The following is an 18,670-nucleotide window of genomic DNA, read 5'->3' as shown; positions in this document are numbered from 1 at the left end:
AAAAGTTAAAATCATTACTGAGAGCCACACCCTGAGTTTAATACGCCATGACAAATAAATGAAGACAGAGAGTGGCAAGTGGTATAACTGTTGTTAAAATCATTAGTGTGAGCCACATCAACTATATTTAACAAGTCGTAACAAATAAATAAAGACTGGAAGGGGTTAGTGATTTAACTGTTAAAAAATGCAAACATTGTGGTTCATGTGTCTAAAGAAAAATATATAAGTGAAAAAGCTCTATATGCTTACATATGTTAAATAGTAATAGTTTTTCAAATGTCGATAAAGGATGTTTTGCATTGAGGGAGACTTAAGGTCATAAATGTTTCAACAGTTTTTCCAAATTCCAAACATTTCCACTGATAGTATTTATTTTCATTTTTCTAACTTGGCCCAAGTTACCACCAAATACAAAAACTGTAAAGGTTGTAAGTATTTAAAACTTTTTCAAGGCCTTTTTTTCCTTAAAATTTGAGATTCAGCGAAAGTTATAAATCAAACTTTTTATGCAATTAATAAAAATCTCCTACCATTTTTACAAACTACCTTATTTGAATTAAAAACTATGTTTTGAATAATTTATCAATCCAATACAATCGTTATTGGTAAAGTATTTGTATTGCTGGTAATTTAGCTAACAGTATCAATCAACAACTGGTGTACTGAAATACGAAAGTTCAAATTTAAAAAAAAGTTGAAGGAAAAAGAAATGTGTGCTTTATTGTGCTCTTCATAAGATACTAGATAATATTTTGCACCAACTTACAACAAAGTTTGTCAAACTTGAAAAACTACAAACCAATGTTTGCAACTGAATGTCACACTATTCCAACTGAAAAATTGTATGGGTGTCTGTTAACTTCGTCCAATACTGTGATTTGTCTTTTTGATTTTATATTATAGTTTAATTAGCAGCCCCATCTGTTACCAAACTTTAAAACTTGAAATTTGGAGGAGAAAAAAATTACCTAGTTTCCTAAGCAAAACAAAGCAATCCATTTCAATCTCCTTCAGTTTCCCCTTTATCTATTTTTCAAATGATCTGTTATAATTGGGATTCAAGTAATATTCCTATATTCCCTATGATTTTTGTGTTAATGCATCATTCGTATTTATTTTCTCATGAAAAACATTACTCAAGAATATTTAAATAATCTTTACTAGAAGATTTATAACATCCACTATAACAGATAAAATCTCTTAGAAGTAGTGTTTTCCTATACACAGCAATTTAATAAAAAGAACACTGTACATTTCAAATATTCATAATGTACTACACTCTTAACAATACAATACATGTAGATATTTCTCTATACATTGATTTGTTTGCTTTTACAATAAGTTCACAGACGACTATATTTATAAAGTACTAAATATTGCTATCCAAATCATTTACAATAAATGACAAATGTCAGAGGATAAGGCATACAAACTCCCAAATTTTTTTTAAAAAAATGAAATAATTAGAAGATCCCATTACACAAAGAGCACATGATATAAGTTCATTTATATATTTGTACGTTAAACTCTATCTGGACATCTTAGTTCATTAAAGATAACCACTCAATCAGATTTAAAATCATTGATTAATGAAGTAAAAATGTCTTAAAGAGAAAGATAAGAATAATTAAACTTTATTGAGGCAAGAAAAAAAAAATGTCACAATAGATTTTGATAAAACAAGAAGTATTTAAGCAAGAGAGCACAAAATAGCTTTGAGCACAGCCAGAATGATAATATTATAATATTTTTTTAACGTCTCTTAAATATAGGAATGCCAGTTAATCGTTTCATATTTCCATAGAAAGTTAAATTATAATGGCACAAGAGACAGATGCAGCTGCATTGTGTCAAATGCACTCAATAAAGCACAATGTGAAGGAAACAAAACAACATAGCGCTGTAATAATGTCTAAATAAAATGAGACAAGGAAATAACTAAAACAAAAGGCTAGAAAGGTCACCTTAAGGATATACCTCTAAAAGGTAATTGCTCTGATGATACAAAATATCAGAAAATCCGTTGTTTAATCTTGCATTCCCTTAAATTAGCACATACATGAACAAAGAAATATTTAATGGCCATGAAACCACATTTATCTGAAGAAGATAAATGACTTGTTGGTACAAAATTTTGGAAAGACTCATGTATAATTTGCATTTTCTTAAATTAGCACATACATTAACAAAGAAATATTTAATGGCCTGGAAACCATATTTACCCGAAGAAAACGATTGCACTGATGGTACAAATTGTTGGAAAATCTGTTGTGTATAACAAACATTTCCTTACATTAGTGTATGTATAAACAAATTATATTTAATGGCCATTGACGGAAGAAGGTAAACAACATGATAGTTGAAAATACTGAAAAATCTGTTATTTATGATGCACATTCCTTAAAATTAGCACATTAATTAGGAATCTATAATGGCGACAAAAAAAAACTTAATCAATTATAGAGATAATATATGTGAATAATGAAGATAATATAGATGAATATAGATATAACATGGATTAATAATACAAATAGCCAGGATGAATAATAGTGTTAAAATTTTAAAGTACATCTATACAAACACTGGTATTCAAAACTTTTAACGACTTAAAATATCTTAGAAGGTAAATTGGCACTAAGCTAGTAGTGACCATGAGAAGTAGTGTATATAAAATTAATTTCACAATTGAGTTAGTTAAGTTACTAAAGTTTCAATGATATCAAAATTTTGTGAGACAATGTTCATGACATTTAAACACATTTGACAGAATTTAATAAAGACAACATTTAAAGCTAGGAATGTCACAACAACAATATAAATTTATTCTGTACTTAGTTCGCAAGACAACAGTTACCACCAAATACAAAATAAGTATAGAACATCAGAGCATTATAATGTCTGAACATAAACTGATGTTCTATTATGCAAAATAGAACATAAATTCTTAGACATACATTAAAAATACATTATTATACTGTCATGTTAAGGTTAAATTTTAAGTAAAGTATGCTATTATCATCGTACTTTTAAACCATTCACTGTGAGAATAAAAAAAAGAAGAAGCTTATATTCAAATGGAATTCATAAAGCAAAAAGGTTTGCAATGCAAAATATCCATAGGACGTATTGGTGATAAAATGAACATTTCTGCAACCTAAATTTAGAAATAAAAGAGCTGCAACATATTAAGCAAATAACAGATATGAAAAAAGAAAAAAAATTTATCCACGATGCTAATAAAAAGAATATCTAAGTAACTTATCAAATGAGATGTAAGTTATTAAAAGAAAAAATACATAAAAGCAAACATTTTTCATGAAATATAATCTGTAAAAAAGCTTAGAAATCGAAATGAAGCAACATGGAAGGCAAATAAAAGAGCTGTATAAAGAAAAATGACAAAATGTTATGCATAACATAAAATTGTTAAATAAATTAAAATTCTTAAAAAAATAGCAATAAGTTTTAAATAGATGAAGGGTTGCAACGTGTTAAGAAAATCAAAGTAGCATAAAAAATGCATATCAAAGAAAGCAGTTTTGAAACAAACTGTCATTAAACACGGCAGAAAACCACGATCATGAAAAGAAATTTATTTATTAAAATCTATCAGACAAATCTAAATAAAACTTAACAAAATTATTACTTCAACAATGCTTAGTAAACAAATGAGCAATAGCAGTTCAGTTTCACCAACAAAATTTGTAAATCTGAGAGTAACTAGAAATGATTGACTTAGTATTTTTTAAGGAAAGTGTACGCTTAAATACACTGAAGGCACTACAGTTAGAGAGAGAGAGAAAAAAGTAATTTCCTGTACACACATTGTACATAGTATTCACAATATTATTTACGCCAAATATTTCATAATGTTAGAGTCTCTACATTATGCTACTCTTTAGTATAATGCTTAAACATAAATACTTTATTTATATGATTAATTATAATTTGCACAATAAGAAGAGTGGAGTACACGCAATTATGTTTAAAAAAACTTTTTCACACTATATCATTTAGAGCTCAATGGAAACGCATGTAAAGTGAAATTTACTAAAAGTTTGCAAAATCAAATTCAATGAATATAAAAGCTTCATAAAACTGTTTTTTTTTCCTTTATTAAATGCCACCTTGGTAGTTAGACTGAATTCAATTTCTTTTTTATTCACATTCAACTAAAAACCTTAGTATTTTCAAAACACCACTTAATATGTTTTTCCACTTACTTCAGAGTGTTAGAAAACAAGCAAAAGATCTCCAACTTATGCTGTAAAAATATTTTTTGTTTTAAGTATAGCAAAAATGTATCAAATTGTTTCAACCATGATTTTTGAATGTATTTGCATAAAGGGGACAATCATTTAAAAATATTCAAGTAAACAAGTATTGAAAAAAGCTATAGAAATTACAAAATTATCTTTAAGTATGACTTTCAATTTAATATTATCAAAATAATATTCATAATAATAAATATTATTGAAGCTAACAACTAAAAATAACAATCTTTATAACGTTATTGAAATTAACTAAAAAAAAAATAAACATAATATTAATAAAGTTATTAGCCCAAAACAATAATCATGATATTATTAAAGCTAATAACTAAAAATAATGATCTTGATAACATTAATAAAATTATCAGCTAAAAATAATAAACAAGTTATTATTGAAGTTATAATGTACAAGTTATAATGAAACATAATGAAATGCTTGCAGCATACGTGATTCTTTTAAAGTTATTTTTAACTAGAGAAAAAAATACACGACAACTTTGATAATCATTTGGCACAAATTTGTTTTCTTAATTCAAAAGTTTAGTGGAAATGCACGTTAGGAAATATTCAATTATAAGCCAAAAAAATTAATTTTAGAATGTAAAAACGCATCACCTGAAAGCTGCTTAAAAAACATCTTTTTCCCTGAAAATCCCTTTTCTTGAAACTGTTTCATTACAACAGAGTAAGACTAGTAGTTAAATCTGGATTTAACAACATATCTTACAAAATGTAACAAATTACACGCTGATCAAAATAAAATTTAGCATGCTCTTCCACAAAATTTTTCACTTGAAAATCTTTCCAGTTCATAAAGAATTGAAATTTACAAAAAATTGGTTTATGTTATTGAATAAATATTTTTCTAAGTGTCATGAAAAAAATAGAATCATGCACACTTATAGGAAGTGGAATACGATACAATGTTCCAAGTAACAATGAATAAACATGATCTATCTTAAAATTTAATCCAAGCCAATGAGAAAAAAAGTATGAAATGAAAAGAGGAAAAAAAAACTTCTCTGTTGCAAGTTTACATCATCTTGCCTCTTTGTACAAAACTCAACTTATACTTAACACAATTATTTTTACATTTACAATACAGTAATATGTTTATTAAACATATATTTAAAAAAAATTAAATGTATAATTTATCATTATAACATGTACCTAACATGTTTTTGAGCTTAGCTCTTCAATGAAGCATTTGGAAGTTTGGTAATTTAATTGCTTGTGCAATTTTCAAGAGAAAAATTTGACATTGCTAATATATATCAATAGCTTATAATTGAATTACACATCTGAACTTGCAACAGAGGATTGAGTAAAGAGTCAACTTGAAAATATGATACAAAAATGAAATGTTTTAAGTAGAGTTGCACAACAATAAACTTAATAAGTCTATTGAGCATATATGAACAAACATATTTACAGACATATTTAGGTACATAAGAGAAAAAAAAAACTAATCAGCACATTGATATTTAAATGTGCAGATAAAGAAAAACCTAACAGAATCTTATAATTGCTGAATATTGTAAGACTATCAGAATCAGTAAAATATCATATTAATAATCCCAAATATCCCACATATTTCTTTTCTGCATAGTGCTTAACATCAAAGGGCAAAACCTTAACCTTTTTAATTCTAGTTTTAGATGCAGGGATAATAAATATTAGATATTACAGAAATGTAAGATTTTTTTTATTATTAAAAATCACTCATATTTAAGGAAACAATTTTGCTTTTGCAGATCTATGTATTAAAGATAAGCTGAAAGCAATAATGTCACATAAATTTTTTTTCAGGATTAAAGAAATAAACATAAAAATTTATGCTAGTAATAATTTATTTAACAGCAAATAAAAAACTATCACATTTTAAAAAATCTAATAAGAATTTTGGTGACTTTTACTCTATTTGCTATCATATAAATCCATTTTTCACTAAATTAATAACATATACACTGGGATAAACCATAAAACTGAAGAGGTAAATTGTATACAAGAAAAGTTTAATGAAATTTAACAAGAAATTTAAATTCTTAAATAGTATTTTACCATTAAAATGTAATAAAATTTAACAGAAACTTAAGTAAGCTTAATTAAACTAGCTCATAATAGTTAACCTATATAAAAAAATTTACTCCAAGGACCAGAAACTTTAACTTCAAAGATCGAAAAAGTAAAATTATATAAGTTATCAATAATTTTATTAAAACTTTAGGAGTATTTATATTATGATGCGCTTATTTGTTTGACATAAAAGAAAGAAGCATAAAAACATTAAATTTTCAGTCTATGAGTCAAATAATTAGTTATGACCTATAAAGAATCTTGCTAAAAGATTTTTTTTTAAATATTACTTTTTGAATACATATGACAGATGAAAAAACATTTGCATTTTGTAGTTCAATTTAATGATACAGCTTTTAGAAATGTTTTCATTTAAAAATATGCATTTATTTTTAAAATATGTTTTTCTGAAAAATGAATAATGAAAATACGTCTGAAAATTTTCAAATGTTTCATAATAATATATTTATTTTAATCTTAATTCTGTAGCAAAAGTTTAGTCCAACTGACATATTAAAAAAGCTAAGATTTAATAATGTCTTTAAAAAAAAGAAGAAGACAATTTAGCAACATTATCAATTTTAATCTCCTCAATATTTAGCAAATGTTATTTATAATATAGAAGAAAATTTATCATTACACTTTAAAAATGAGTTCATATTGCTAATATACACATTTATCATCTTAATTAGTAAGCCAAAAATAAATTATATACCTATAAAATAGCATTACAAGATAATATCCTAACAAAAAAGTGGAAGATTGCATTTTTAGTAATCTTAAAAATGGCGTTAAAAAGCATAGCATCATACAAGGAGCAACCTCATTAATTAAAAAGATAGTGGCATTACACAATTATTAGAATACAATAATACAAGCGCAGCAACTAATGCATAAATCATATTTTTTAAATAAATATAAAAAAGTAGTACGGTATTAATATTTCAGATAAACTACGTCTTTTGAGCATACTTAAGATACATTTTTAAAATAATTTTTTACAGGTATAAAGTTTTCTTGAGGAAGAGAAAAAGAATTTAAATGAAAATAAAAAAAATTCAATGTTTTCAAAAGCAAATATGTAAAATGCCGTAGAAAAAAGAAATTAACTTTTTAAAGGTAATTTTTTAAAAGCTTGTCACTTCTTTATATACAGAAAACAACACATTTATTTAATAGCAGTAGCCTTTTAATATTAAGTAGAGATTATACTGGTCTAAATTATAAATGATAAAGTGAAAAAAAAATTAAATGCATAATATTTTTATTTGACTACTAGTTTTATACTAAGTTTTGTGAACACTGTACTTTTATTAAATTATAATCTGGAATATAAAGATAATTATCAGCAATATTGTAGCATTTATTACATACAATTACAAATTTAAAACTATTAAATGAACAATATGGCAAAGTATTAAAATTTAGTATATTATAAATTAAGACTTAAATGAGCAACTTATTTACTTATTTTGCATCTAAAAACTTACAACAAACATGTATTTATAATATAATGAACAAATCAGACAAATAAATAAAATTTATTGGTATGTTACTGCAATCTAGTTTTCTAATTGTTACTCACACCCATTTCAACATAAAATTTTATAATTACTTGAAAATGCATAAAACTATTTTTGTCTTTAAATATGAAATTTCAATGTGTCAGATAGTGCACTTAAATTTAAATAAAGATCTATTTCTTTTCTATGTTTCATTACACCCACTACATCTTTAATTAGAAAGCTATAAAAATTAACTACACCTATGATATTGAAATCATTGGCAGTGTTTCAACGCTCAAAAACAATGCCAAACCATGTTTAAAGCATTAGTTTAGGTACTTAGTACCAAACAAAAACTTAACTTGAAAATAGAATGAATTAAAAGTAGAATATAATATAGATCAAATGTATAACAGCAAGGATGGCTAATAAGATTTGATATAGGTACCAAAAAAAGAAAAATTTAAATTCAAATTTTGTTGAGAGCCAGAATTTTATGTTTTCATAAATATTACGAATTTTAATTTTGTTGGTTTGCCAAATTTGGCAGTTCTTTCTTTGTAGCAGCATATTTAACAAAAATAGGCATAAAAAAGTAAACCACTCATTAATATCATTTTATACAACATTAGAAGTAATAATTTTGCAGCAAATTTTATTAAGGTATCCAACTGGGTTCGACTAATATTTTTCAAACAGCTTTCATTAAAATTTAATTTTGGTAAACAAGGGTCCGAAATTTATAAATCTAAATTAAACTTTTAGTTTTTAAAATAAGAGCAGATAAATTAGTTTTTAAAATGAAGGCAGATTTGAGCATAAAAACTACTAATTGTTTATGCCACATTAACCTAGATCAGTGTTTCCCAAACTTATGAGTTTTGTGTACCCTTTCTAAATTTTTCGTAACGCTGCGTACCACTAATAAAAAAATGAATGTATTTTTTACTATAAAAAAATTGCACAAAAGTTTAAAATCACAACTAGCTGTTGACACCACTTATTATTAACTGTTAACTCTGGAAAAAATAGCCAATAGAAAAATACATAATCCTAAATTTTCATTGCTAGCTTTGTTTTTAAATAAATTTTTTTGAAATTTTCGTTTGTTGCAAGATATTTTGCATAAGAACGCGTACCCCCTCTAAACTGTTCCCGTACCCCTGGGGGCACACGTACCACACTTTGGGAAACACTGACCTAGATCAATAATATGGTTACCCGTATTTTGAATTAAAATTTTTAAAAAAGTTCAAATATACAATGAACTAGAACTAAATATATCGTTCAATATTGATTTTTAAAAGAAAAATTCTAAATGTTCTTATTCAAAGCAGGATAAAAAAAAAAAATTAAAAATTCCCACTTCGACCTTAGTTTCCAGTTCAAAATATGTATATAAAAAAAAAAAACTTTATATCAAGACATCATATAAAATCTGCAAACAAAGTTTCAAAGATTTCTGTAATAATCTTTTTTGTAATGTGTGTAAGAGTAACGACATTTTTTCAAAATCAACATTTCCATGAAAACTCATTTAAAGTAAACGATTGCTATTCTGCTAGCAATTGGGAAAACAACTACATCTTTGATTATAAAGATCAGATATCAAAAAGGAAAACAGATTTGGAAAGCTAATAAACTAAAGTTAACAATAAAGTTATAGACAATAAAATAAATTGTAATTTTCATCGAAATAGCCGATCTTCCCCCAGTCGGATACCGTAAAAGGAGTTTTCTTTTGATATGCTTCAAGCTAAATAGTTTATGCTTACAATTAATATTAAAGATATTTTATTCAGCCATTTGCTACTACTAACCTTTAAAAAAAATTTCCCCACTTTGAAAATTGAGTATTTTATTTCACAAATAAATAAGAGATGCTTAATCTAATTCTAAGTTTCTTTCAATGAAAGATGTCGAATGAAACACAAATTACCGACTTCAACAAACTAATCAATCTTATTTACATTTTCTACAATTGCACTTAAAAATATATTTTATCATTACATTGATATATATAATAAATAACAGGTTATATGGTAACAAAAGTACTTTTCAATTCAAAAACACAAATTAACAGAGATCAAGTAAAAAAATTATATTAATTTTTGAATAGATCTGTCATAAAGTATCAACAGTATCACATTTAGTCTTTCAATGAAATCTTCACAACAACTTCACAAAGCTAAGTGCCAAACATATATATCAGACATCTACATATATATATTGGACATATAAAAAAATGTTAAAAAAAAAAATTCACACATTCAATTTTTACATAATTTCTATGGCACCAGTACTATGTTAACAAAATTTTAACATTCATCTAAAGCTTCTCAGAAACAAAACTAAAATATATAACTCTAAATGTTATTGGAACCCTGAAAATTTGGTTTCCTTTTCTCCAATTTTGCTTACGCATAAAGCTTTTTAATAAGCAAATTTAATATAGTATATTTAAAAATAAGTCAAATTGGAAAAATAAAAAATTTTGTACTTTATCTAATTTTTACAATTATACAAGCTAATTAACAAACAACTGTAATAATGGATTGAATTGAACTGAATGTAAGATTTAATGGCACAAGGTCCAGAGAGGACATGCTGCGTCAGACACACGGTTTTAACTGTAATAATGGAATTCAATTCTTGCATACAATGTTAGTACAATGCAATGCTAGATTGTTTGCTTGTTTTATTTTAAAAAAAGACACTGAGAAGCGGTGTTATATAGCTGTAATTTTTACAATTAATAGTATTACCATGACAATAACTAATGTGTTTAATTTCTAGCACAATCTAAGATGCATTGAGTATAAGAAGAAAGAAGATTTACAACCTAATAATACCAAAAATTCATTTTTTTTAATAACTTAAAATAAAATTAGTAAGGGATGAAGATTAAATGCGATAAAATTACTTTAATTTATTTCTGAATTAAATGTTACAAACGTGAAAAATAATGTGATTAAAGTCTATTTTATTTGCCACTAATAAAAACATAACATCTTGCCCATAAAATTATTTAACTGGGCTTAGAAATTTTTGTACAGTTACAAAATACAAAGAATATAACACAAAGATTTAGACAATGATAAAAATAACTTTTTTAGAAAATTGAAATATTTCTGGTGCCACACACACTAGTAATAGAGTTAATAAAAAAAAAATCAAATCTATAAAAGTAACAAACAATGGTACATTTCTTTTATATTGATCTTTTAAGTCACCAATCACCATATTTTATCATTTACACATATTTCACAACTTAAAAACATTGGATATTAAAGAGCAGTAAATCAGTAATTAAAAGCTCTAATGGACTTGTATGTTTCCCCACAGACAAACTGATTTTGCCGATGTTCTTATACAAACATTGATTTTCAAAATTTTTCAAAAGGTAGCCCTACTTCATTAAATCTGGACCTGTTGATTGAAAGTGAGTTCTATAGAACCTAATGACAATTTTAAATTTTTTACTGAATTTTCCGAAAAAATTCCAAAAAAAAAGTTACAATTAAAAAACTTAAATACAACTCAGATTTTTCTTGTTTATTATCCACATTTGGATTGCAATATCATAAAGTTTTGATTTAATGCTTAGAGTCAGTGTTTGGACACGGAGTTTGATAGCAGAAGAGCCAGCATTGTATTTACAAAACCAAAAACAACATTACTTAGGTACTAGTAACAAAAGAGAGAGAAGAGTAAATACAAACAAAGGGGAAGGTCCTTGCAGACGTGAATTACAATTACTAGAAAACAAACTTTTAATTCCAACTTATCATGCCTAACAAAAATGTCTGATTCCAACAGACTTCTCTAAGAATCTATCTTTTAATTCTACTCAATTGTAATTTTCACCCAATCCTTGAACGTTATAATTATTATTATTAAGCAAATGTTAATTTCAAATTACATATTTCTAGTTTTCTTTTAACAAAAATAAATTTAAAGTTCTTAATTTGTTAAGTAAATTTTATAGTAAATGAAGAAACGGATTTTAATAAACACATATCTTTAAAATGTGAAATCATGCAAAACCATTATGAGAAAAGAACAAGATGTCAATATCTGAAATTCCCACACACGTAAAACTTGCCTAATTCTTTAGTAGATATTCATGAACTAGGGCATTATTAAAAATGAGTTTAATTTCCATTATATACTTAACTTTACAACTTAGCTAAATAAATTTTGGTTAAAAATTTTACGAATCATAATTTATAAATAATTTATTTATTAATATTGATTTTTCAATCACATGAATAATTTTTTTGTCATTTTTTAATATTTTAATAATACAGTTCTAAAAGGTTCAAATGTAATAATTTAATTTTGTAATACGTCACAATTTAAACAAATGTGATAAAATTTGCCATATTTTTGTTCACATAATGCAGGGGTCTGTCCAGGTCAAATTTAGCACCGTTTAGCGGTACCATCACAAATTTAACTTTAGAAAAAACAGTAGTTTCACAAAATACTTTTTATTAAAATTTTATTTTTTTATCCCGTAAGAAACGATAAATCCATATTTCCATGTTGATTTTTTTATATAATTTTTAATTTTCACAAATTATGTCTAAATTTTCACAAAATAGGTACCTCTCAGAAAAACTTAGACAGACCCCTGTAATGATAAATATATTTCTAAACAATTTCATAAGATCAAAAAAAAAAAAAATATTAACCCATAAGATTTAATTTTTAATCAACCAAAAAAAAAAAATTTCAACTCAGAATCCTACAAAATTGACTTTTGCAATGCAACTCCCCAGTCATGTATACCACCATATAGTTAAACATAATCTTCAGACTATTTTCCAAAAGTGTTTTAAAAAATGAAAACAGTATGCCTTTTTGTGTTCAAAATAAATTTACAAAGGAGTAAAGGATACAAATTTTGAAAACCACTGATATAAGGAATCAGTGTATGGGAAACATTCACATCAGTTTGTAAAACCACCAGACGGATGTCATTGAATTGAAATTTCCTAAACCTTTGTAAGCCAAATAGGATCATAACTAAAAAAGACTGCGGTCAATATAATAGAAAAGTACCAAAATAATTTCTCAAACCAACAAAAAAAAATGAGGCAATAGGTTTTATATAATTCAAGATGCACTCACACTATTAAACAGCAGTCTGCATGGCCGAATTTTGAAGCCCATTAGACGAGTCCGATTTATTTACAAGTGTTTTCAAAACACACCCACCATCTGTAGTGATCACAACATCAGAACCTTGGCGAGAATGATTGACGAATTTGGCATTACTTACAGCGTCTTTGAACTCAAAGTTGTCTTCATTTGGAATGCTGATTAGAGGGCTTTTAGGTAATTGTAAGTCAATTCTACTGGGGTATGAGTTACTCAAAGTCATAGTCTCTCCGTTTGTAAAAACTTTGAGATCTTCGTCGCTGTTTGAAATAGTCGGTGTTTCGTTCAGTTTGCCGTTGCTCTTACTGTCAACAGTGTCCCCATTTATGGCATCTTTGTCTTTCTTTTTATCTTTGCCTTTTCGTAATTGCAAGACGCCTACTTTTGTTATTCCAGCCGAAATACTGCCATACTTTCTACCTTTATTTGGAGGTTGTACTTCTGGTTCCTCACTTTCCTCGTTAATTGAAGATAGGTGAGTATTTTCAGCGCCATCTTTCTCTTGGATGGGAATATCATCTAGAAGAAAGTTTCAACATATAAAAATGCACACAAATTATTTCTAATGTAAAGTCGGGATGAATTTGGTAAAGAAAAAACAAAAAAAGCTTAAAAGAGAAATCTAAAGTTTTATGTAATGAACTGTTAGGTTATATGAGTATCAATTTTATTATGCACATATTTTTACAGAATTGATAATTAGGTTTAACCCTAGGAAAATTAAAAAACTTAGGTTAGATAATAATCATTCGGTTTGAAGATACACATAAATAATCGCAATAACAAAATTTGTAATATAATTCAACATTCATTTAATCAGCTGGTTTTAAAAAAACAAAAACAACAAAAAAAAAAGAGTTTCAATAATTTTGTAGGGAAAAAACAAAAATATTGAACTAAACATTTATTTACAAATAAAATTAACATGCAATTTCATAGTTCATAACTTTTTAACAATTTAGTAATTATTAAAATTGTTAATTTGGTTAAATTATTTTTAAGCAGGTATGAATTAGGTAAAAACCCAAAAAAAGATGAAAATAAAAATCTTAAATCGTTATGTGAAAAACACTTATTAAATAATTTGAAAATATTTGAAATTTTAGCTAGAAAAAGCATAAGGAATCATACATCCATAAAATATTATCAAGACTTTAATTTTAAAAAAATGAAATAACAACGATGCAGGTTTTTTTTCTTTTTTTTTAAATTGAGCGAATACAAATCTCAATGTTTGATTTTTAAAATACATGAATATGAATCTCTGTGCATGATTTTAAAATGCATGAATAGGAATCCCAATGTGAGATTTTTAAATCAGATTCATATAAATCCTGATGCAAAATTTAAAATTTCATGAATACAGATTACAATGTATAATTTTCAATTGTGGGAATATATATATCGTGGTGTGTGATTTCATATTACACATATGGATTGCAATGTGTGATTTAAATTCACGTGAATATGAATTGTGATGTGTCATTTTAAATCTCGTGAATGTGCCATTTTAAATCGTTTGAATGTTATTTTAAATTGTTTCTTTTCTAGGAGGTTAATTATAAAGCGGTTTACGAAACATCAGAGAAAAAAATAGCAGAAAAGGAAAACAAAATGTTATTCTGGGGGGGAAAAAATTATAATTTTTGAGTTTGTGCTCCTATTAATGAAAAAAAAAGAACTTTTTTTTGACCTCTTAAAATTTAAAATATGAGCAGCAGTTTTTTCCTTGCCTTGATCAGATGGAAGTGAAACCATTCTTTCGTTTCTAAAAAAAATTTAAAAAGAGGAAAAAACTCATCTGTTCTAAAGGCTATTAGATCTTATCATTTGAGCATTAGTAAACTTTACATTTCACATTTCCTTTCCGAAATATGTTTAACTATATGAATGGCAAAATAAGTGTAAACGAAAACAAACTTCCTAAAACTACCCAAAATTTATATTAATTTAACTCTTAAAAATCAAATGAAACAAATATTTAAATGTATTTTTGTCTTAACTTTTGGTAATCGAACACATGTTAAGCTTAAGCTCTCTCAAGCTGTAGGTTAAGGTCTGTAGGGCTAAAAATTATACAAATACACTAACCAAATGTTATTACTATGGCATTCAAAATGTACTACATGTTTCTTAGAATTCTCGAACAACTAACATATAAATTAAAATCATGAAATGTAAAAAAAAATTGTAGAAGTGAGTAGTTGATAAAATACCTGGCAATTTCTTTGCTCGGAAAGAGGCATTAGTAATTGCTCGTGTAACAGTACTAACAACTGTTGTTGGAGATAAAGCAATACTTATACCCATTGGACCATCACAAGGCTGGCCTGATGGATTTGTTTTTAGAGAATGGCGGATGGCGTTTGTTACCTGAAATACCACAAAAGAATTAATTTCAGGGTTAGTAATTTATAACACTTAAGAATTCTTGAATAGACTTCCAAGAAAGATCTGAGTGGTATAATATTTTAAAATTTTTTTTATAGTATTTCCAACCGCCAGAGTTACTGAAAGACCTCTACACCACAAAAGGGGAGGATCAAATGAGAACATAAAGAAAAGAAAATCATGTCAGGCATTGTGAGAAAAGTCCATGAACTCAATAAGTCCCTTGCACGCCAGTAATAGTCGCACTAAGATATGTCCTTTAGTGACGGGCAACGACAAAGGTGGTCAGCATCTATCGCTTTCTGTAGGTCACAAAGCGTGCAGAAAAGGGCTTGTACAACATGAATTCGATGAAGATGTTTAAGGAGACAGTCATGTCCAGTGTAAACTCAGTGACTGCTTTGCATCTTGACCAAACAGGAAGATCTTTGAGATTATTCCACCAGATCTTTCCAGAATTTCTCTCCATGATTTGGTTTAAAATGAGATCCTTAATGTTTTTCTTGATTAGGCACTAAGCATTGGCATAAGGGACAGCTTTCCTTGATGTTTGTAGAAAAGACATTTTTTTAAATATTGCAATATTAAAATTTCACAAGTATTCTAACACAATGTACCATGTATACTATTCTTATTATCAATATTGAATAATTATCTGCACCCTGAAAATCACATTTCAATATTTTATTTTATAACCGTTATTGAACAGCCGACCCAATTTTTGATTATACGACTACTAATGTTCAACTCCCTAGCCTTATAATTTTGAACCCAATCCAAAAGACAATGGAACTCCTGGTTCAAATAATTTATATAAATTAAAATAACATCATGAGTATAATTGTAGTGTTCTCCAAAAGCGTTTTTAGAAGGGTGACCTTCCCTGCCCTTTGATCCCTATAAATGTACCCTCTTTGTAAAAATAATCCACCATCTCCATTTAAAGTAATTCACTGTTTAAATAATAATTACACACTGGTAAAATTATCTGTGTTGACAGGTCTAATTCTGATTACTATTATAAATATTTATATTGTTAGGATTATTCTAAACTGGTTAAAGTTTTTTTTGTTTTTAGTTGGGTTTAACAATAATAAAAAAATGCTTTTTGTAGCGATTCAGAAAACCGGAAAAATCAGTTATCTGGAATAGCGATGGTCCCGATCGTACCGGATAATTGGTTCCCTACTGTACTATGATATTGCACTCATTATGGACAATGATAGACATTGAATGCAAATAATATTGTTGGTATCATCGATAACAATGATTATCAAACTCAATATTATTTATAACTAGTCTTGATAAATTTTATTTGGGATATAAAAATATTGAGATAATAAAATGAAACAGTGCCAGTAATAATATCTGATGCGCCCACCGGACTGTGTAGGGGACAGTGAACTGGCCTTGCATCAGAAAGGTTCTGGGTTTGAATCCCGGGCAAGGCATGGGTGTTCTTTCATTCTCTGTACTATGCGTTCTTACTGAGGGAGCAACATTGGTTTGCCTAATATGGTGGCCCTGAAAGAGTGGCCAACAAATCTACCCTGTAATTGTCTGAATTAACAAAATGTTAAAACAGGTGGCATTGGAAATAATAAAAAATATCTGATGCAAGAAATAAGAAGAAAAAGGATACAAAATTAAGACACTTCTACAATAACATACAGGGTAATACAAAATTTGACTAATAAATTCAGAGGGCCTCACCTTGAACAATTCTTGTTAATAATTAATCAAATAAAACTTTAGTTAATAAATTTGTGTCAACTTTTATAGTTAGTCAACCTGCATGATAGGGGTGCACAACCTTTTTGAGTGAAGGGCCACTTGCACAGCAGGTTGGCTAACGAACGGCCGCACATGTATTTAGACATGTTAATGACAAATGTAATAATGTTTATTTAAACATTAGCGTTCCATTTTTTTTTATCAATGAACTTAGTAATATCAATAACTTAGTAGTGTTCCATTATTAGAATTCATTCAAAAATAAAAAAACTTGATACTTTTTTTTTACGAAAAAAAAAATAATAACTTGCTATTTTTATCATATGAACAATAGATTCATCAAAATAAATAAACATTGAAGAAAAGAAATATTTTTTTATCATATCATGCAATATGAAAACTCATTTTAGAATTAATTCTAATAAATTAAAAAAAAACTGCATTGTCCACAGAATGAAAGTAGGAAAAAGTTTAGTCGTAATTAAGTAATATAAATTCAAATTAAATATTTTAATTGAAGAAAATTTATAGGTTTTAAACAAAAGCCTAAAATAAAAACAAAACTGTGATAGTTCAAAATAAAATTCAATGCTTATTTTGTAATGTACTTTATTATTTTATTTTATTAATTATTAGATTTTTTATATTGTAAACATTTTCCTATTTTTTATCAAAAAAGATCACTTAAGCAACAAAAAATTGAAATCTAAACTACAAACAGTGAGCAGTTTAAAAATTCACGTTTTCCGCCATTTTATGAATTTCTCAAGTTGCAATAACATTGCATTTAAATTAGGGAGGGATGTAACTAGTATTTGGCCCTTCTGTGAAAAATTCAGTTGGTTGAATGATCAGTCAAATATTTGGCAGAATATTTTTTAGAAATGTATTTTTTTAAGTTTTTTTTAATTTTTGAATTCTTATAGATAATACTTTTTTTTTTTTAAATTATAATCAGACAAGTCAATTTTGTCATTTTTTCGATACTTTAAGAATTGAGAAGGATCCATTTTTTGCAGTTTTTATTATAACCCAGCATTTTAACAGAACGTCTCATACTACTAATTTATTATCACTCTTTCCCTGTACTGTAATATAAATAAGCAGTAACATAGAAAAGTGTGATTTTCAGTATTAAAGTTTTGTTTCAGGAACTAAGAAAAATTTGTTTTTTCTGTTTTTCTTTTTTTAGGCATTTTTGTTATGACTCAGCATTTTTTTTAAAAATAAAGTTACAAATAAAAAAAAATTTTATTACAATTTTTTTTTCTTCTAAAATTATGGCAATGAGAAAAATTTAAATTGAGATTTTCGGCATAAGATTTTAACTTAAATTAAGAAAATTTTTTCTATCTTTTTATTTTCTTTAAATAAAAAAAGTCCCGCAGTGGACTGATCGTTAAGACACGGTTCCCAGCAGTTCACCGAAGTCAAGCATCACTGGCTGCGGTCAGTGTGAGGGTGGTTGACCACTTGGATCAGTCTCCGTAGGGACCGAGGGTGTGCGATATTGGTCCCCGTTAA

At 26.8% G+C, this 18,670-nt stretch overlaps 1 protein-coding gene across 3 annotated transcripts in view; it reads right to left on the bottom strand.

Annotated features, from left to right (window-relative positions):
* Positions 1–1,144: 1,144 nt before the first annotated feature.
* Positions 1,145–18,670, bottom strand: part of Hyccin (PI4KA lipid kinase complex subunit hyccin) — a 38,940-nt gene continuing 21,414 nt past the window's right edge. The window contains exons 11-14 of one of the 3 annotated variants that reach the window (XR_011637228.2): positions 15,238–15,394; positions 12,992–13,540; positions 12,760–12,886; positions 1,145–3,178 (exon numbers count right to left, since the gene is read on the bottom strand). Coding sequence is in view for 2 of the 3 variants with exons in the window: in XM_043041888.3 (XP_042897822.2) it covers positions 12,996–13,540; positions 15,238–15,394 (702 nt within the window). In the remaining variant the exon portion in view is untranslated. Of the gene's footprint in view, positions 3,179–12,130; positions 13,541–15,237; positions 15,395–18,670 lie in introns of those variants that run through there. The other 2 variants (XM_071183178.2, XM_043041888.3) reach the window with 2 other exon arrangements.

The sequence above is a fragment of the Parasteatoda tepidariorum genome, chromosome 7, assembly GCF_982258835.1.
Source record: "Parasteatoda tepidariorum strain Cologne lab strain chromosome 7, Ptep-v5.0, whole genome shotgun sequence".
In the NCBI taxonomy this organism is placed as follows: domain Eukaryota; kingdom Metazoa; phylum Arthropoda; class Arachnida; order Araneae; family Theridiidae; genus Parasteatoda; species Parasteatoda tepidariorum.
The sequence above is the reverse complement of the archived record's forward strand: the minus strand, read 5'-3'. Positions and strand labels throughout refer to the sequence as shown.